The 23,104-nt window shown below is 36.6% G+C and overlaps 1 protein-coding gene across 1 annotated transcript in view; it reads left to right on the forward strand.

Moving 5' to 3' along the window:
* LOC126237354 (calpain-5-like) overlaps positions 1-23,104 on the forward strand; it is a 252,548-nt gene that overhangs the window by 201,904 nt on the left and 27,540 nt on the right. Inside the window, exons 11-12 of the mRNA XM_049947420.1 lie at positions 13,047-13,252; positions 13,336-13,457. Of these exons, the coding sequence (XP_049803377.1) occupies positions 13,047-13,252; positions 13,336-13,457 (328 nt within the window). The remainder of the gene's footprint in view (positions 1-13,046; positions 13,253-13,335; positions 13,458-23,104) is intronic.

Raw genomic sequence — 23,104 nt, forward strand, 5'->3', positions numbered from 1 at the left:
TTTTTCTGAAATCTGTTTTAAAACAATGAAGTTATACGCTATTTACGGTAGTTTACTTATTTGTTACTGAGAAACTAGTTAAATTACCGTGAAACAAGAAACAAACACATTTACAAAATTTAAGCCTAAGCGCGACTTCGCGAAGTTACGATCTTTTCGTGTTTTCCGAAAAAATACGCAAAGAAAAGTCAAACCTTCAACAGCAAGACTAAACGATACAGTAATGCACTATGGTGCTGGACATCACACATTGCTGACAAGATGTCAGGTATGATTGAAACCACTTGTTGAGAAATTTAGGTTGCTTAGTTCAGCAAGTAAAATGTCGAAGATGATGGTGTCAGAGGCTTTGCTAAAGTCTAAGAAGTGTATGATATATCATCTTCTTGTGCATGCATGGCAAGCTTCAGGTCATATGTTGCCTTCATTAAGGCAGATGCTGTGCTGTATGGTTTGTGGAAACCTGATTGTATTTGTTTAGTAGGTTGTCTGTAATTGGGTAGTTTGTTTGCTGGTGATTGACCATACATTCTGTGGCCTTGGTCAATGCGAGAAGAATGCAAATAGATTGGTAATCAGAGGGTGCTATGGCCATGGCCTAATTAGTTGCTTGCTTAACTAGTCCCTGTTTCCAGGACTCAGGGAAAACACTTGTCGTCAAGGGGTGGTTGAATATATTTGCTGTAGGGGGCAGTAGTGTCAGTAGTAAGCTTCATTATTTGGATTGTGATGCCATCATGTCCAGTAGTTACTGATCTGATACTCGTCCATCCTTACACAACCCCAGCTCCCAATCCCTCACCTCATGGCTCATAACTTTGTAAGAGACCTAGATGCAAGACCTGTCCCATACATCCTCCCAGTACCACCCACTCCAGTCTGGTCACTAACATCACCTATCCCATCAAAGGCAGGGATACCCGTGAAACCAGTCATGGGGTCTACGAGCTAAGCTGCAATCACTGTGCTGCATTTTATGTAGGGATGACAACCAACAAGCTGTCTGTCGGCATGAATGGCCACCAACAAACTGTGGCCAAGAAGTAAGTGGACCACCCTGTTGCTGAACACGCTGACAAACGTGATATCCTTCATTTCAATGACCGCTTCACAGCCTGTGCTATATGGATCCTTCCCACCATCACCAGCTTTTCTGAATTGGACAGGCGGGAACTTTCCCTGCAATACATCCTATGTTCCCGTAACCCTCTTGGCCTCAATCTTCGTTAGTCACTGTCCTCACCCATCCATCCCCTTCCCTCCTCCCATTCCAGCACTACACAGTCATCATTCCACCACAACACCCAGTCTTTTTTAATTGTTTTTCTCTCTATGTCTCTCCTCTTCCACTACTCCACCCCTCCCCTTTTCCCCATTCCACACCTCTCCCCTGACCGCCGCCCAACCTGCAGCACTTCACTGCCCCCTGTCCCTATCATACTATCCCTGTCCCTCCCCACCCAAGCCTCCTCCTTTCCCCCACCTAGTCACCACTCCCATCATGCACTGGTGCTGCTGCTCACAGTGTGGTTTCAGTTACCTGGGACTGCAGTTGTTTATGTCAGTTGCATTTGCATGAGTGAGTGTATGTGTGTGTGGGTGTGTGTGTGTGTGTTTTGTGTGTGTGTGTGTGTGTGTGTGTGTGTGTGTGTGTATCTATTGTTGACAAAGACCATTGACCTAAAGCTTTAAGTGTGAAAATCCTTTTGTTGTGTCTATCTGTGACTCAGAATTTCTGCTATATGGTGCGTAGCAACTTACCTTCTCATAATATTGTTACATTCCATCATGGATTTTCCATTGTTTAAGATGTACTATGTTTCAAATGTTCATGCAGCCAAATGCAGAGTATCCCTTTCATTGGCTGTCACGTGCAAATTAATTTTGTTTTCAATATAATGAAAATATTGTCTCCTATGATAGTCAAAGACTTTGGATTTGGAAGACATAATGAGGATCGCATGCAATCAAATTGGTGGAAATATGGACAAGGTAGCCAGAAAAGTACACCACAAAACACACAAATTAATTTTTTTCTATATGTAAGTTTACTTGGTAATTTTAGAAAACAAAGATCTTGAAGCTGTTAATTGTTTTTTCATAGTCATTCACATTTGAAAGCTGCAGCAAAAGAAGAGGCTCCACTTGTAACCAATTTGGCTCTATCTCTGTGGGAACTAAGGGCATGTCACTTTTTTCCACTGAACTCCATCCAGTACTGACTGTTGTGGCACTACCAGAATTAAATTCAGCCCTGCTTCTTATACCTATTTCCATTATTTTTTTCTGCTTTTATTTAACTTAAAATTTGTTCACCTGTTATGAAGTGTAGTTTTGCAATTTTTTTAATATGTCTGAAACAATGCTGAAATTTATGTGACTTTTTATATTTCTTTTTTCCTTGATTTTCATTAACTGCTCACCTGAAATATCTAATCCAAATCTTGACGTCCGAATCCTAGCTTTGTCAGTTGTATAATTGTTACCTAAGTTCGAAACCCCACCACAAAAACTTTTTAACATTACAGATATACCTGGGTTGAAGTGCATGAGGAAAATACCAAGAACGGGCCACACTGCCTGTGTGTGTACTCCACCACCCCCCACACATTTTTCTTGTCAGTCATGCCCTACGTTTCAGTGCTCATGAGCATTTTTTCATTGCAAGGATATTTTTACTTGTTTGTTGTGTGATTATCAGTGTTAGAATAAATAATGTCAGGCATACCATAAAAGATTGTTACTAAGAGGAAGATGGGCGAAAATAATGGAAGTTTCCAGGAAAAATGGGAAGGAGAATTTTTTTTTTAACTGAACACATAGAAGATACTACTATCTGCTTAATGCGCTGGGAAGCAGTTGTGAGGATTAAGAGACACAATTTGTTTTATCAGTACACAAGTAAGCATTGTACATTGACAGTACCTTTTTCTTTAGATTCAAATGAAATATATGAATAAAATTTCTCCTCTAAAATCAACAATTTGTCATCAAGAAAATGTTTTGTTGGTAGAAATAGGGCAAAATGAGGCTGGAAAGCATAATATGAAGTACATAATATTCTTGCAAAAATATGAAACCTTTCGTTATTACAACTGCTGTGTAGTTTATTATAGACATATGAAAATTTGTACTGGACTGGTACTGAAACCCAGATTTCCCACTTATCGTGAGCAGTTGCCTTAACCACTTTTGCTGTCCATGTGCACGTCTCCCGAACCAGTCCAATCTTCTGTATGTCATATTGTCTACATATCAAAGTGCTCACACACCATTTGTGTGATTCCTGCATAGGGGGAGAGAGTGTATTTTTCATCAGTTTAGCTTGCTTTAGCATGTAATATGGTTAGTGTACTGTCTGTACTTGACAGTGTCTGTATAGTACAATGCAAATGTCCTTCAGACTACAGCCGCATTAAATTATGAAATGTATTCACAGATTGTGACTATGATATCACAACAGCTGTATGATTTATTACAAACACATGAAAATTTTGTGTCAAACTGGGACTTAAATCCAAATTTCCTGTTTGTCACTTCAGCTCTCCATGTATGTCTCCCAGATTGGTGACATATGGAAGTTTTGATATGTCCAGGAGGTGTGAATGGATAGCCAAAGTGGTTAAGGCGAATGCTCTTGATAAATAGGAAACCCAGGTTTGAGTCTGTGTCTGGCACAAAGTTTCATGTGACTGTAATAAACCATAAATATTGTATTCACAATTTGTGAACACATTTTATAATTATATAGCAGACATTATGAATGAGTCATTCTCATCAGGTTGCTACCCTCATTCTCTAAAGCATGCAAAAATTCTTCCCATACACAAAAAAGGTGATACAGAAAATATAGAGAATTACAGACCAGTTTCATTGCTGTCTTCTTTTTCAAAAATAATGGAAACTATTATGAAGCACAGACAGATGGACTACTTAAATAAATACCAACTCCTATGCAAAGAACAGTTTGGTTTCAGAACTGGAAAGGGAACAGAAGCAACCATAGGAAAATTTACAAGAGTAGTTCTAGAAGCCCTAGATAAAGGAAAGCAAGTAACAGTGATTTTCCTAGATCTCAGCAAAGCATTTGATACAGTTGACCATGAAATACTGCTAGGTAAACTTGAAGCACTAGGAATCAGGGGGGTTGTAAATAAATAATTTAGATCTTACCTTGCGGACAGTGCAGAGGAGGGAGATATCTCAAATTTCAAGTAACTCAAATTACTTAGTGAAACAACTTCCAGATGAAGAATATTTGAACATTGGAGTACCTCAAGGGAGTGTGTTAGGCCCAATACTATTTCTTATTTATATTAATGACTTCCCACAGTGGGCAACGCAAGGAGAAACAGTGTTGTTTGCTGATGACAGCAATATAATAATTACAGACAGGACACCAGAAATGTCAAATGTAAAAGCTGAAAAGGCACTTATGGAAGTTCACAACTGGTCAAATAACAACAAAGTAACCCTTAATGTGAAGAAGACTAATAACATAAACTTCTATACAAAGAAAAAAACGAATATGACAAAACTTAAAGTTCAAAATGAAACTGTAGAGTGTGTAGCCAGCACAAAATTTTTGGGTATATATGTGGATCAACAATTAAATTGGGATGAACATATTAGGATGCTTGGGAAAAAAATTAGCACAGCATGCTATGCCTTACGAATATTAGTCACTGTGTCCAATAGTTAATGCCAGAGAATGACTTACTTTGCACACATACATTCTATAACAAGTTATGGCATAACATTCTGGGATGCAAATGCCCAAAATGTGAAATATGTGTGCAGATTGCAAAAACGAGCTGCCAGAATAATGAGCAAGAGTCACAAAAGAGCACACTGCAGTGAGCTATTTAAAAAATGGGGTATTCTGACAATCCCAAGCGAATATATCTTGCAAACTACAGTTTTTATTCACAAAAATATTGAGCAATACTTAGCAAACAGCTGCATACATGATCACCAAACCAGAGACAGTAATTGCTTGTACCTAGACAGAATGAATAAAACTAAAACCCAAATCACTGTGTTTTACCAAGGTGTCAGACATACAATAAATTGTCAAAAGAAATCAAAAGCATAAAGGAACTCTTTAAATTTAAGCATTCCTAAAAAATATTTATTAAAAAATAATTTTTACTTGATTAGAGAATTCATGCAGCATAAAATTGGCATAAATATATAATCAGCTTAATCAATTATAAAGTGGACATTCTAGATTGTAATTTACCCATACAAGTATTAGAGGAGTCGTGTGATATATTTCTTTTGATTGAAGCAGGTTCTTCTGCTTTATGTAATTCAATGATAAATTGTGTGTGTAATATACATATATATATTATGAATTTATTATATATAGCTTGTATTTCATTATCTTATATGACAAAATAATGTACATATGTATGTATAATGACAACATCCATACAAAGAAATTTGTTTACAGATGAATAAATAAATAAATAAATCATCAGCAATGTCTGTTCCTTCAGACATGCATGCAAATATGTCTGAAGGACATTTGCATCAAACTATGCTGATACTGCCAAATGTAGATGCTGCACTAATTGTAAACCTTTCACTGATGCTGAATTAGTGAAGCATTATGATAATGTTTTCTCAAACAATAAACAAACACTGCCTGAAATAAACAAGCTTACACTTTCAGAATTTTCCTGTTGTCTCTGCATAGAAGGTATTTCAAAATTTTTAGGAGTAATTAATGAAGTAAAAAAGTGCAAATACTTTAGTCTTCCACATGATTCCAGTGAAGATATAAGTTCAATGTTGATTTTGGTATCTTGTGTATTTTGCACAAATAGCAGGAGAATAGGATTAAAAAGACTTCATAGCCATTATAACCGTGAGAGTTTACACAAAATTTTGTGATTTTAAGGATGGAATTAAATATTTTGCAGGAAAATATAGATTATCTACCAGTTTAATATCAGCATGTAAAGAGCAGCCCTCTATCAGTAATGGGCGTAACCAGTGTTTTGATAAAACTGATTAAGAGGAAAGAGAATTTAAAAGATTTACTCTCCATTTACTGCCTTATGCATGAAGAAAGCTTGGCGTGTCAAATTTCAGATAACAAATTAAAGATTTGATGAAAACTGTCATAAGCATTATAAATTTCATTCGTGTACTTGAACTTAATCTCCAAAAATTTAAAGAAGTGTTGGAAGAATTACAAGTGTGTAGCAGTGACGTTGTCCTAGATATTGCTGTCGAATGGCTAAGCAAGAAAAAGTGCTGTAACAGTTCATCAATTTGAAATCTGAAAGTATTTTATTCTTACAACAAAGCAGTAAGAAATGTGCGGTAAGTGATAACGATGACCAGTGAACACTTATACCTTTTTTTTCCTATATTACTAAAAACTCAACAACCCTGATTTGGAATGCAAAGACCCAACAAGATAATTGAGCAAATAATTAATAAAACTTTGCATTTGAAGACAAACAGCAGTTGTGTATAAATGAACAGTTTTTCAACTGTTGCTATGCACTGGTCAGACTTAAGTATCACCAGTAGTATTTACCAAGTCATGGTGGCCTATTTCAAAGAAATAAAAACAGATTTGCAACTTTTAAATATTCAAGACTGTTTCATTCTTGTACAGAATCCCTAGCTTGTTGGACATGTTGATCTCAAATTATTCTACCAATCTGGGTTTCATATAACTCATTTGATGCATAAAATAATTGAACTCAACATGACACACAGCTTAAAGCTCAATTTATAAAACATCATGTAAAGAAGGAGTATGATGAATTTAGGAGATGCAGTTATAAAAATCACAAGACCTTGCTCGGTTTATTTCAACACTATTGCCTTCAACTTACCTTTGTGAAGCTCCATTTTCTAAAATTAACTACTTGAAAAATAAATATCACAATTGGTTGTCCAGTCATTTAGAAGACGCAATGAGGATTTTATGCAATCCAAACAACACAAATATAGATGAGATAGCCAAAAAACACATCACAATTTACATTAATTAATATTTTTATTTTTATGCGTACATTTGCTTTGGAACTAGAATGAATAACAATCCAGACATACAAGAACAAACCTGTACCTCTTAAAAAAATAGGGGGCTCATTGGTTTTCTGTCATTTTGAAAGTGTGGGATTAATACCATTAGAATAAAGTTTATGTGGCCATATGTGAATTGTGGTTTATTAGTCTCATAATGTACATAATCTACATCACTTGATTCAGGCACAAAAGACACATGAAAATTGCGGTAAAATTTCACCATAAGCATAGAACAGCTTATGTTAACAAACAACAACATAATAATAATAAAATGTTGTTATATATACATATTATATATACGTACAACAAATAAAAAGATCTAACACTTAATTACCTTTGCTTAAATGATCATTTCATCCTCTTTGAATTCTCTGACTGAATAGTAGCATTTCTCCCACAGAATCTGCTGTGGCCTTATTTCTAGAATCTATGGCTTCATATTAAATATGGTTTTGCCCATTAACTTGTCATATTTGGTCATCTGCATATACTGCGTGGTCTATGCATATAATTTCAGTTGGTAGAAGGTACAGAACTTGGTTAGCTTTCAGAATGCACTTACTTTTTCAAGCTCATAGGAAAAACACACACACACACACACACACACAGGCACGTAGTGCTTAGTCAATTGCCAACTCTTTCCTAGCCCACAGTGACTGTACTGGGTTTGGTGGGTGATGGTGTGGGGTGAGATGAGGGGTGGGGGTTGGGGGGAAGTGTCTAGTGGCTCTTGAGAGAGTGTGGAGCCATCTGTGGGCTAGCTAAGGCTGCAGGCAGAGGGTGCAGGTGGCATAAAGCTGTGCATTTTATAGGCTAGAGCATGAGATAACAGCACACAAATTTGGAAGGTGGAGACAAGGTACTGGCGGAAGTAAAGCTGTAAGGATGGGGTGTGAGTCGTGCTTGGAAAGCTCAGTTGGTAGAGCACTTGCCCACAAAAGGCAAAGGTCCCGAGTTTGAGTCAGGTCTGGCACACAACGTTAATCTGCCTGGAAAGTTTCAGCAAGATTACGATTTCATAAATATATATGGAAGTAACAGTTAGGATGTGCAGTTTCTGAAATAATGAGTGACAAGATTTTGTTTGCTGTGCAGTAGACATGTGTCTGATAATTTTCTTCTGCAGCTGCAGTATTCCAGCCATAATATATTTGGACTTCCCAGTTGTACCATACCTAATGACAGATTCAAAATAACTACTCTTGTATCTCTTCTTATCTTTTGTGTACTCATCTCAGTAGATTTGCTAGTATTTGCATTACAAATGCAAAACTGCATGGTTTGTATGACAGGAAGTCAGTATGTGGATTCCACCTTGCCCACATTTAGTCCTAGAGATTTGATCATGTCCACTTCTTCCATAAGTTATTTGTTATGTTGTATTTTAAGTTCCACACATTTTCAATGTTTGGTTTTGAAATGTACCATATGGGTTTTTGCAGTGTTCAGTTTCAGCCCATTTAGTTGGAACTAATTTTCTAGGGTATCCAGTGTGCTCATTATCGAGCTCAGAATTTTTTTCCACACCATCATCTTTTATTAAAACAGAATTATTGGCTGAAAGCAGAACTGTTGAGGAATTTGTATTTTTGGGTAAGTCATTTACATAGAATAGGGACAGGATTGGCCCAAAAATGGAGCCCTGAGGCTCACCTTGTGATACTGTTCTCTATTTAGAATAATAATTTACTGCATTGAAATACGGGAGATATTGAAATGATACAAGATTTGGGGTGGATATAATTAAAACAAAGGCATTTCTTGTTGCGGCTGAATCTTCTCATGAAATTCCAATCACCAACTTTCTCTTCCGAATGCGAAAATATTTTGTTGAGGCCAACCTACATAGGGAGAATTGATCACCATAATAAAATAAGTGAAATCAGAGCTTGTACAGAAAGATATATGCATTTGCTCTTTCCTTATGCTGTACGAGATTGGAATAATAGAAAATTGTGAAGGTAGTGCGATGAAGTCTCTGCCAGGCACTTCAATGTGATATGCAGCGTATCCACATAGATGTATATGTAGATGTAAGTCATGTGGTACATTTACTTCGGATGGCTTCTGTGCATTTGATCCTGACCCACCCTTTGTTCATAATCTGTGCTTCAGCAATAGATTTTTTTGTGGTTTGTGTGTGGTATCCTCTCTTTGAAATGAGTCTTGCACATATCAGTGTGTTAGTTTAAAGCTGGAACTAGTCAATTTGACAAATTAATCTGACTCCTCTCATAAGATTTTAGTACAGATGCTAAAGACAATGCAGCTGTGCACTCAGGCATGATCATATCATCATCATCATCATCATCATCACTTAACAACTGGTTAGTTGTATTGTTACTGTCTTGGATGAATCATTCTTCCATATGATCCTTACATAGAACTACAGCCTAGCATCCATCAAGGTTTATGTGAGTGTTCATTCTGAGTTACTCCAGATGGGTAGCCCTAAGTATTTAACTGTTGTGAGTGAGTCCACTTATTGGAAACTACATATTGCATTACAATGCATTTAGTTGCATTGAGTTAAAAGTTTCTTAAAATTTATGAGGGTTAATGCAGTTCATTAAATGCTTCTCAGACAGCTATATTTGTGCTTCTTTTAACTATGTCAAGTGTGTGTTTGTCAGTAGGGCTTCAGATTTGGTTGTCTATAATGCAGCTCTCTCTGATTCACAGTAAATATCTCTTATGCTGTTGGACTATGACAATTCTTTCTCATTTTGCACTGTTTTGCATGTCACATATTCATGTGTCATATTTTATAAAGTACTATTGACTTAATCCCATTAATCCTCCACATTTTGCCTGCCAGAGCTGAATGTTTGTTGGTGGTGGCCACCCAGGTAGTTACAAACAAGCTTGCTGTCACACAATTTGGAAAACTTTGTGGGGTGGTAGTCACGTTATGGCACTGGAGGCATATTCAACAGGAGAGAGATTAAAATCTCCATGCAGTAATTCTGATTACCATGATTCCATAAATCATATCAGTAAAATACCAATATGTTTTCTTACAGAGGCAATAGATGTGGTCTTCTCCAAGTTTTCCTTGAGCAAGAATCTGTTGAGAAAATTAATAAGTTATGTGACAGAATTCCTGATCCTTTATTACTTCCAGGATGTGAAACTTTTAGTACTGCCAACAGACACATATAAAAGTAAAAGTGATGCCCTACCCATGTTTTGGAGAATATAGTTCCTTCATCAGGAATAGAGTACCAAAAGCTGAGTAGTGTGTCACTTTTATTTTTGTATATGTCTGTTGGCAGTACTACAGATTTCACTTGCTCAAAATATGTACTAGTGAACAATTCTGACTCTTAATTTATTAATTTTCTCAGTTGAATTTTCATTTGATACAAGACTATTGACCTCAGCAGTGATGAGATGTTAAACTGTAGCCTAGCTGTACAATTTATGAGGTCCCAATCGCATTATCAGAACTTGTCATCTGTGTAAACTGCACAATTCCAAAACTATAAAAGATCTGAGACCAATATGACTTACTAGGATATTAGATATTAAAGCTAACATCCAAAAAATCTAGTACTGTAAGTAATAAATATTTTTAATGCTAGTTCATGTAATAGAAAACAAAATGGTACAGTATTAGTTGTGGTAATTCAAGATATTAACTCTCAAATACAAACTGGGATGTTCTGGCAGTGATTTATTTTTCCATGGTAGACTGAAAAATTCTGTTTTGTGCATTAATTACCTTTTTATTAATTTGTTCTCAGTTAAATACACTTAAAGCCATGCCCACTCGGAAACAGTAGTACATGAAAAACACCGCATTCAGAGGCATTTGAAAAGTATTCAGAGGCATTTGAAAAGCATACGGGCACTCTGCAGGCATCTGGATGCACCCAGATAGTACATTCGTTTCACCACTACCATAGAACACAATCAGTGTTATCACTTTCAGTCCAATCATTCAACTTGAGGTGTGCAGAGTACTCTTCCTGAATATTGAATGCATCTGTCTTAGCTACAAGTGTGCAAAGTGACTAAGAGCCACATGAAATCATTCAGAATTCAGCCTTCTTTATGAATTAATATTTGAACTTTCATGTCTAATATAGTATTTTAAAAAAATAGACTTCTTAAATAGACAGTTTGCTCTCACGGTCAAATTCAAAATTAATTGAATCTGTCTACAGTTTGCAGTTCTGGAATACAGGATAGCAACAATAACTGAATTCAAAAGAAACAGTGGAATATAATTATAAATAATGATGAATTACATATATTTCAGTTCAAAAGGAAGGAAGGAAGGAAGATTGGGCTTTAATACCCCATCGACAATGAGACTATTGAGGCGGAGCACAAGCTCAGGTGGTGCCAAGGATGGGAAAGGAAATTGGCCATATCCTTTCAAGGGAGCACCCCGGCATTTGCCTGGAGTGATTTAGGGAAATCACAGAAAACCTAAATCTGGATGGCTGGATGAGGGTTTGAACCATCGTCCTCCTGAATGCAAGTCCAGTGTACTAACCCCAAAACCTTGCTCAGTTTATATTTCAATTCAGTGACACACATTTAGATAATTATCTTTGCATCAACAATACTAGAACACTAAATTATAAAACAGTCCTTACTAATCCTTTAACATATTTTCTTTAATTATACAGAGACTGTCATCTGAATGATTATTTTGCAATGCAATTCTGTTATTGATAATGAAAGAGGGAGCAATACATGTTACCTTTAAGGGTAATAACAAGAGAGAGAATGTTAATTTTTTAATTGGACTTGTACATGCTTTTACATAAATAAAATTATTCAGCACATAAAATGTGGATAAATTCTAATTTAAACACTGAAATTGGACATTTCTGCATGTGCAGTCACTGACGTGTTCATTCCTACATGCTATCTCTGTCTCGGCATCATAAACATATCACCACTGGATTTTGTCTGCTTTGAACAGATGGCACTAGTGTTGCATCTCACATATTCATGAAATGTGAAAACACAGGAGTGCATTAATATGTTGTTTCACACTTAACGTAAAACCAGAACCACAATGGCGGCCCATAATCCACTGCCCTGTAGGGCCCATGGCCAGTTAAGGTGACGACAAAGGGAAGGCTAGCAATGAGAAGGTGCCGAGAACTTGCCTGCTGCTCAGAGAAAGTTCTGAAGGTGCCCTAATGCAGTGGTCACCTCCAGCATCCAAAAATCTGTCTCTATAGCCGAGTTTAATTCTCCTACTGCTACTCAAGTTATGCAAGTACTGTGAGATCAGTCAGTGGTTTACCCTAACCCAAATAGTCCATCAGATTAATATCAATCAGGGAAAATTTAGATACACCAAAGGCAAATGAAATTGTATGATAATCGCTGAAACAAAACGAAAGGCGAAGTGCCTGATGAGTATTACCACGGCCTGCCCAGAAAGCACTGCCGTCTTTCATGGTGCTATAGAAAATTAAGTGAACTGTAGGTAACAAAGGTAACAAATATGGTGGTTCTCCATAGAATCAGTGAGGAAAACACTGACAAGAAGGAGGGACAAGATCATTAAAGAAACAATTATTTGATCATTATCTCAATCTGTTACTATTATTCTTCTTTACAATTGAATATTTATGCCTAGTGCTCGTTAAATTCATCTTGTTCTATAACCTCACTTGTATTTGTTCATCATTTTATCCTTTTTATGTCAGTTATCATGACTCAAGAAAAGTCTTGCAGAGTTCTGAATATTTTAACATGCCATAGTGTAGATTTTCATTGTTTTAACAGATCTTTGCTTTTCTCATTGAATCAGCTGGTTTGCTTGTTGTTCTTGCAGGCTTAATCCTTGCTTGTCATTTACCACTGTTGACTTCCTGGAATAATTTTTCACTTGAGATTAACATCTCTCATACCATTTTATGTCTTTCAGTTTTTATGGTTAACACAACTCTTGCTGTACTTTTTAAACTGTTTGTATCTGAATGTATAAGTAAATAATTGTTATTAAACTTTCAATTATGCAGGTTGAAGAAAACCGCAAATACCGCCTTCACAAGCAGTGGGAACACAATCCAACTATTGTATCATTTAATTATATAAGGAAAAGGGAGATTTTTTACAAAGGACATTTGCCTAGAGGACGTTACATCTTGATTCCAACAACACTGAAACCAGGAGACACAGGAGGCTATTTTGTTCGAATTTTCTCTACCTCAAATATTAAATTACGGTAAGAGGGAATCTAAATGACATTATTTTACATAGTGCGCAGTGTTAATTTTAATATATAATGTTTATTTTTTGTATTTACAGGACAATAAAGCGGGATGTACCATACAAAACATGTTACTGCTGTAAATCAGGATATCCTGTGTGGGTTACAGTGGTCCATGTTAAAGGAGCTGAAGGCCTTAAGAAAATGGACAGAATTGGTTGTAAGTGTAACATACAAAAGGCACTTATTAATTTTTTTATGCAGCTGCAGCCACAGCAGTAGCAGCCATTTGACATCTATTGCTGGATAAAGACCTTATCTAGTGTATTACATGCTTTACAGTCTTCAGTTATATGCCTGCATGTTGCTTCTCTGTCTTTTCTAATTTCATCTATCCATCCTTCATTAGGTCATCATATAGTCTTGTCTTATCTCTGTTAATTGCGAAAACAACTTTCTTAGTCTATCCATCATCCACTCAACTGAACCCATCTCCATTTCAATTCAATTTCAGTCACAATTATGTCTTCCACCCTAGTTTATTGCAGATCCATTTACTTGTTTTCCTGTATCACCTAGTGATTAGTAACATTCATCTTTTCTTTAATCACTGAGCAATCATCTGGTTTTGAATGGTTTTTACATTTAAAGTCCGTATATCGCTGATTTAAGTTAAAACTATCAATACTCACTTACTTCCCTATTACAAACATTAGAAGCTTTTGAAAACCACTGTTTAGTTTACTAACGGCACTCCAACCCAATTTTGCTCATCTGCTTATTCCTCTCCTGTCTCCTGCTTATTCCTCAACTCATTCTTTGGTCTCATAGTTAACTTTGCTAATTTCTTTTTGTGTTTCCATTGTACAGTATTTTAGATGTATTATAATTGATTTCCAAGTGTACTTTCAAACTTTTTCTATAAAGTTCTTTCATCATTTGTTGATTTTTTGCTGCACTAATGGAAAATAGTGTAGAGCATAATCTTATTCTCTCTCACAACAGCAATTGAATTTCATTCTTCTAAATAATAGATTTGTTTCATAAGCTTCGAGAGGAGTAAGATGTACAAATAACTTATTCCCTCCCCCCCCCCCCCCCCCTTGTTGTTGGCTGCAGTTTGTCACATCTAGGGGTAAATTCTTGAGGCTGAAATTTTTTAACTTTGTAGGTTCCAGATGATATGATAAGCCTCTTGCATAACTTTTGTTTGCACTTGTTTTTTATTATGCCACATTCTTCTGTATCACACTGTCTTTACAATCTCCACTTCCATAAAACCAAAAATTACATTGTTATTGCCAAAATTAAAAACACGTCCAATTCCATTAGAGGCATGCGCACTGCTACTGACTCACTCTGCGGTACTAACAATATTCCAAAGAGTTTACAAACTTTCTTGACAAAAGAAGAATCTTCACTAAGTTATACCATTATTATTATTATTATTATTATTATTATTCGTTACAGTCAACTTTGGACTACGCTAAGCATCAGTCATTTCTTGTGCTTTTTCTTGCGTTCTTCCCAGTACTTCTTCATTTTTTCTGAGTGGGCTTCTTTACGTTCTTGCGACCAGGTTGTTCCCGTCTTCTTTGATTGCGTTCGGTCTTTGAATCCCTGTATTTTGTTGATGGCATTCCTATATTCCATTCTGTTGTAAACTGTCTCTGGTATAATGTTCATTTCTGCAATGTCTTCTTTTACTTCTTTCAGCCAGTTAATTTGTGTCTTTCTGCTTTCCATGTATTCCAGGATTTTCTTTGCCGTTCTTTCTGGTGCCATTCTTTTGACATGCCCATAGAAACTCAGTCTTCTCTTTTTAAAGGATGTTGTCAGTTTTTCAATTTTCTCGTATAACTCTTTATTGGATCGCAATTTATAATCTTGTCCATCCTTTTTAGGTCCTAAGATCTTTCTCAGTATTTTTCTCTCTTTTATTTCCAATTTCTCCAACAGACGTTTTCTGTTCAGTGGGATGCATTCAATCGCATACAAACTTTCTGGTTTTATTACCGCATTGTAGTGCCTGAGCTTGGCATTGATGGAGATCGACTTTTTATTGTATACATTTCGGCATAGCTGGTACGCCGTTTCCATCTTTATTGCTCTTTCCTGTAGTGAAACATTTGGTAACCCTGTCGGTGTAATCCATTCCCCTAGATACTTAAATTTATGAACTCTCTTAATTATTCCATATTTAGTTTGCAATGTCTGTGTTGGGTCTGTTTTGTCCTGTATCATCAGTTCTGTCTTTTCATACGATATTTGTAGACCTGTCTTCTCAGCGATCTCATGCAGCATTTCTATCTGAATCTTTGCTGTTTCGATGTCATCTGCCAATATTGCCATGTCATCAGCAAATGCCAGACATTCAATTTTTGTTTTATTTCTTCCTAACGTTATCCCATTTTTCACTCCAGCTTCTGCCATCTTCTTTCTCCATTCCCTGACCACTTTTTCAAGGACAATGTTAAACAACAGTGGGGAGAGCCCATCCCCTTGTCTGACACCTGTTCCAATTACAAACGGTTGTGACAATCTACCCAAAAACTTCACTTGCGATTTTGTTCCCGTAAGGGTTTCCTGGATTAGACTTCTGCTTTTATCATCAAGTTATACCATTAGTTTATAAATTAGTCCAGAGATAAATTTATTAAATATAGTTATATTGTGCAGTTAATCATAGGAATTTTAATTATGCCAGATGTTTCATAATTTCAAATGTTTCTAAAAGAAGAGTAATTTTAACTGTACATACAGGGTTAATACATATTGACTATAATAAAGTAATTTATTTTTATACATTTTAACCTGAAATATAATACATCATATACAAAATCATATGAAATTCTTTTAGTTAAACAGCTGAGACAATGGTCACCTATACAAGATTCAAAAATATTCCTGGTATCAACTACTTCGGTTAAAGAAAGGTAATGCTAGAGGATCATATTCCTTTACAATATCCCCTGCACAAATTTGGAAACAACGTGTTTACAATATTTTGTGACAGACTATAAGGTCAGCCAGACGGTGTACAAAATGATGACAAAAAATAGAATACAGATGTATAGAAGTATCTGATACATATTACAGAAAACATAAGAAAAATATCTACTATACAAGTCATAATCTATACATATATCAGGATATGGAATTCAGATTTTCAGATCTGTGGAACATACTGTCACAAGACAAACAATAAAAGTCAGAAGTACAACACTGCATCACTAAACTATGGAAATAAATACAGAGACAAGCTATATAACTATGATTACAAATTGTAAGTTAACTTCCATACAATCACACCTTCAAAATCTTCAAACGAGAAGGAAAAAAAAAAAAAAAAAAAAAAAAAAAGGTCAGAGCTTAAGTGTACGATGAATAAGCTGACTCAAAAAACTCACAACAACAGGTACAGACCAGAAGAGTAGGGGTACAGTACAAAATCAATCAGCCACATAAACTAGAGTATTTAACGATGTGTTGACTCCTGAAAGGACAAAATAATGGAAAAATATTAGGGCCTAAGTTTACGATGTGAGGTCCGACCCATCACTCCAAACTACACTGGGTACAAACCAGCAAAACATCTTTTGACTCAACAAAATGAATAAAGCTCACAATCATATCAATACGTTCAATCATATGCAAAAAGTAATTGTGAGAAGCATCTAGCCTCAATCAATGGTTGTACGCTCTTCTTGAGTACACACATACACAGTCGCAATGAGCAGGTGTATGTTCCAGTCAGATACAATATTGATGTACTCAGGATAAATAATGTAAACAGAGTCATAAATAACTTTGAGCGATGACATAATTGAGTAGCTTGAGCACAAAAATCATTGTATGAAAGCAGACATGTATACACCTTGTTATATTATCTATACTAGTAAATGTCTTCCACACTGTTTGCTAATTGTCCACACACACCAACCTATGTATATAGAGACCTAAAAGATTCATTTACCATTGATAAAATAAAATAAAAATACATACTGATTTAAAGTTACATAATGTATTGGAAAGTCAATCCCGCCACTTGAAAAAACATACATTTACGTGAAATAACACTGTCTTTAGGAGTCTTGGCTAACAATTTACAAATCTCAGTCACTACACTGATGTAGTTGATGGATGATCGAGTACATTACCCAGCACCTGTGATCTCTTGTAAGTCAACTGGTCCAGCCATACAGTAGTGTGGGGAGTGGATCCGCCAACATCTTTCAGTTTCCTCCCTAGAGTTCTCATCACACACTCCAATGCATAAGTAACTTCCTGCCTAACATTCACATCAAATCCTAAAGCATTGTTTTGTGTACTAAATATGCTGTTCAATACCTTCTTCACATTACACGGCATATGCTCTCCCTATTAATTTTTCAAAGTCAGTTATATGGGGACTATGTCAGGTGCAATTAAGAAGTGTTCACACATGAAACATTAATAATCAGAGTTAACTGCAATAAAAAAATGAACTAACAAGGTGATACACACAGATATACTAACATACTATTCCTAATTTTTGCAGTACAAATTATGAAAAAATATGTATCAAATTCTAAAACACAAATCTACACACATCAAAAAAAGTTGTGCCTTACCCCAATTCCCAGAACTCCTGAAGATAAACATTGGTCGTGGATACTGTGTCACAGACACAGCCCCTTTGGCTGTTCAGAGATGTCACTAAACCCGCCCAAAGATGTAAACAACCATGCATGAGTAGCGCCTATTAGAAGAAGGGGGTCTGACAGCTGATCAGTTCCGGTCATTCCACCAGGAAGGAGGTACACGGCTCGTGTTGTCTGTAGCTCAACCATGTCTGGATGGTCAATACTGCGGTTTGATTGCTTCCGCATTGTTACTTTGTGCCAGGAAGGGCCCTCAACAAGGGAAGTGTCCAGGTGTCTCGGAGTGAACCAAAGTGATGTTTGGACACGGTGTGGGGCGGCGAGTTTAGTTTATTGAAAAATAATCGTTTGCTGTATAAATGTTTGCATGTTGAATCAGTTTCTGGCTATTAGCAAGTTGTTAATGCTGTCTTTCGCCGTTCTCAACACTGGCTCTCTATTTACCTTTTAGCCCCCAGAAAGCGATTTAATTTTCAATCCTAATTAACTCGCCGCCCCACATATGGTGCATCGGCCGGGAAATCAGCTAAGTGAAAGTGATTTTTAACTATTCGGATTCGCGAGTGGAATGCGACACGCAGCTGAGTAATAGAACAGTGAAAGTGTCACGTGTGCATGTGGACGACGCAATTGGATTAACAACGCATCTGGATTGACGGAGCTGGCACTGAGTCTAGCGGTGCTGCCGGCATCGAGAGTAGCCAGTTTCGCCGCACTGCAGTCGTCCGCCGCAGCAGCCGGAGCCGAGCCTGTAGTTATGGGCCACGCAAACACACAACAGCCGTCGGAGTGCCGTCTGCAGTTCAACGTGCCACGTCGCCTCAGTAATCCTGGTACGCCGCGCCGACAACGTCGTGCAGAAGGAACTAAGTTAAGTGAAAAGCTGTTAAAAATTTTACTAACCTGCACTAAAAGACTGCCGGCGATGGAACCGCCAAAAGAAACCGAGTTTAAACTTAAATTAGAACCTATGTCTGTTGAGGGAACTGTAAATCCAGACAACGTTTCAAGTATAAACATGGTATCAATGTACGTTCTCTCTTAGACAGTGGAAGTGAGGTGAGTGCAATATCTCAGTCCTTCTTTGATGCATTACCGGGTAAAGACAAGCATACAGTAATGAGGGTATCAGGACTAAGAATAATTGGTGCTACTGGCAAGGTGTCAAAAACAGTAAAGCAAGGAGCTTTACTGCCCTTTAACATAAATGGTAATTTAATTGATCATCCATGTTTAATTGTAAACAATCTCAGTATTGAGGTTTTAATTGGCGTAGATTTCTTGTCAAAATATCAGAGTATTGTTGACTTTGAAAGAAGCCAGTTAAAAATGGTCTTGCCAATAACCGGAGTAATTATAGTACCTTTTAGTGATAAACATGTAGTAACTGATGATGAAGCTTGGGAGCTGCCTATACGAGTTCTGAAAAATAGAAGGTATTGGGATGATGGTGTTAATCTTAGTACAAGTAAGCTGAACACAGAAGAAGAAGAAGCAATTATTTTGGACAAAATAGAGGCTAAATTGCAGGAAATCGATAAAATTTCCACCAATCAGAAGGAAGAACTGAGACAGGTTCTAAAAAGGCATCATAAAGTATTTTCAGATCGACGTGGCGTGGTCAAAGGTTATGAATAAGTGCTGTAGGGAGGAGGTTGTTCTGTAACCTCTACACAGTGTGGCAGCTGTGCAGTCCCAGCTGTGTGAGATCTTCTTTCCCTTTCAGGTCTCACTCATTCTTCATCTTTCCTGTCCACAAAAATTTCGACCTCTTCTTTCCAACAAATTAAATTTTCCGGTATGACTATTAAGCCATGAGTTATGTAACCATTCTATCCACCGATAAGTGAAGAAAAATACCTGATGTGACAAACCTAATAGTGACAAACAATAGAGAAGTATGACGTAATTAAGATAAAATGTATTTGAGTAACAATTATGTATAGAACCCTGGTAATATAGTAAGTACAAAGTGTTGTTTTATTGGAAATGGTCCCACAATAATATAAAAGAAAAAAAGATGTACAAATTCGTGTACAAGCAGGATCTGAAGTGGTAGTGAAACCTAGTGTATGCATTAGAGCTAACTAATAAATAGTAAGAGAGAGATTGCTTAGTATTATGAAAAATATGCAGATAATTTGTAAGAATAAACTCACCTTATGTAGCACGATATGGCAGTGAAATAGAATTGAGCAGTGTTTGTGGTTGAGACGTGAAGGACACGTCCCTGAAGTATTTATAAGGTTGGAGCTGGCCATTATTTTGGTGTAGTGTGTGACAGGACACACCTACACGTATTGAGGTTATGAGTTGGAGGTGTGAATGCGACCATAGGTACCCTTATGTTAGATGAGACAGAGCAGCTCATGGTGTCCTATAGGTTTAAGGAATTTAGCATTACGCTCGTCCATAATTACTTGATGCATTTTAGTGGTAGGTCGAGAGAGACTACCTGAGGTTTCAGCATCCGATCGAGTGGAAATGGATTGCCACTTGAGCAAACTGGTCAGCTGCAATACACTAAAGATATGAAATAAATGTGCTATCCTATGCTTTAAATTTTAATAGAGTGAGTATTACTTAAGTACATACACTAGCAACGTAATTGAGTAACCTAATGGCAGACGTGAAATATATTTAGCTCAGCATAAATACACTTCAAAGTAAGTAAGTACCTAATTGCAGATGTGGAACTGACAACAGCAGAGGACCAATAAGTGGATTTCGTAGTCAACTAAACGTAGAGTGTTTTGAACACTCACAACTGTACTATTACCAAAAGTTACTCACATGTACAAAGAATCTGAGAAAACAACCACTAATCATACTCATACTATCTCTAAGATTAAGGTAATCAAAGATGAGTCAGCTAAGTGAATAAAATACAAATGTATCAGGAATATACCGAGCATTGGTTCAGTGTTCCGGCCCTGAAATAATAAATTCAGATTAAATATGATTTATGATTGTATGCCTTGAGCATAAATTTTGTCTAGTAAGTGACTAACGGCGGTTTGAGCCATTTATTTACCGATTTTATGACAATTAAGTAACCATGAGAGCAAAATTGAAAAAGTTCTGTTAACTTTGTTCCAGCAAAATATTGAAGGATAAAATGTATATATCCCCATTTCATTGTGACCCACCCTTAGATATTAAGTGAACAGAGTCTGAGGCACTATTTTTGTTTGTTCTACAGGACAAACCAGATAATGGCAGCCTGGTAGCTGCGTGAAAGCGTGGAGTGACTTGGACACAACTCACAGTGACCCCTCCCCTTTCCCCATGTAATTTAGAGAGAACGTGAAGGACGCACACCATAGCAACTTCCCCACCTCTACCCTTGTGAATGGAAGTGTAGGACGCCAGCCAAAGCGGCTACAACCACATGTGTAAAAATCATTTGTGAAAATTTTCTTTCAGGTTTAGAAAAGACTGCTAAGAGATAATCATCTGTTTATGTATCATGTTATTTTCTTTGAATTTATGTATGTAAAAATGTATTTAATGTATTTAATGGATCTAGGATTTTCATAATTTTTCAATTTGTATGTGTTTGTTTGTCTAAGGCAATATGTATGCCAAAATATTTCATTGACTTTGCTTAAAATTTTGAGTAACGACATTGTTTAAAAAGGCAGTGAACATGCCCACAATTTAAATAATTAATGTAGGTAATCAGTTTTCTTTTAATGTTTCTACATGTTTACATTTCAATTTTGATTTTCATAGGGAGTTAAACTGTACTCTTGCTTCCCTTTTTGTAATTAAATTTTTTTTTCTCATTCATTAACATTCATAAACAAAAAAAAATTTAAGTAGAGGGTGATGTAGGGAAGCAGCCTACTAACGCTGTAGTAAATTCACATTAGTTTCCATTGTGTGCCAGCCAGTCTGCTGTAACTAGCTCTGACGTCATAAATGTTGCGCAATACTTTAAAAATCAAGCAAATAACATAAAACTTTTCTAGCATGTCAGGAGTAATACTAAATTAATATGTGTTAAATATCAGTTCGATAACTTCAGCCATTTCCGAGATTTGGACGTTTTTCTGAAAAAATCATTGGCGCAACAGAAAAGAGCTAGAGACTTCAAAATTTATATTTAGATTCATCTTTCATAATGATTTAATAAAAACAGTACTTTGGATTTCACAAATTAAGATTTTAGTGGAAATTCATGATTTTCTGGTTTTCGTCTCAAAACTGAAGGAAGCAAGATAGATTAAGTAGGCTAGTAAATAAGGTTAGGATGTTTAGATTTAAATAGGTTGGAGGTCCGCTATGACTATGAAGATGTGAAAACTTTCTTTTGAATACCTATAAAATTATAGCGATAGCGGATCTCAAAAAGGACAGTTCAGAGCTCATCTGCTGCGTGCAGTGCAATTAAATTAATTCTCTCGCCCAAAATATTTAAGTTAGCCACGTCAAAATTTTATTATCAATACTTACCTGCGTGCTGAATGCACATTTAAATTAAGAGCTTATTCGGCCATCAGCAAGAGAAGCTATAATTTATGTAACTTGAAGTGGTGCGTTACTAGCCCAGCGGCTAGTCGGGAGAGCCGATTTGATCAGGCGTTCCCTTAGCCGTCCGCACCGCGGCTTTATGTATAAGAGCGTTGCGCGAGGAAGAAGGCCCTAGTTCTCTCCAGACGCTGAATAACACGCCATCTGTGTCGGGAGTCGCGTCGTGTCGGTATCACTGCTACTAACAGCCTCGGATGCCGTATTCAGTTACTCGTGATGCGCGGAACCAGGAAATCATTTCAAGTGAAGTGTTAATTCTGGGATGATTTTCATTATCTAGCTTCAGTTTGCGTATTGTCGTATTTTCACGTGCCGTCACGGGACAGACATTCTACCAATAATTTAGCGTGGCGTTTGATGAAATACTCTCATCAAATTATGGCGAGCATTCTTTTTAACATTTAATTTGGACATTTATAGTTGCATCAGCGCATTAGACTCTGAACTGCTCTGTTAGTTAGGTTGTAGGGATACTTGTGTTTTTTATTTGTGACTTTGAGAATATACTCAACTATTTTGGAAAATCGTTTTTGATTATAAATCCCGGACAATCTCCTAATTCCTCAGAGCTATAAGCTGCAGCTATAATGGGATTCTCAGATGAAGTGGGCACTAGGAACTCTAATTACAGGCTTCACGTTTTGTTAAATCACTTTCTGGGTGCCTAAAAAGTAAATAGAGAGCCAGT

This window comes from Schistocerca nitens, chromosome 2, assembly GCF_023898315.1.
Source record: "Schistocerca nitens isolate TAMUIC-IGC-003100 chromosome 2, iqSchNite1.1, whole genome shotgun sequence".
Lineage (NCBI taxonomy): Eukaryota > Metazoa > Arthropoda > Insecta > Orthoptera > Acrididae > Schistocerca > Schistocerca nitens.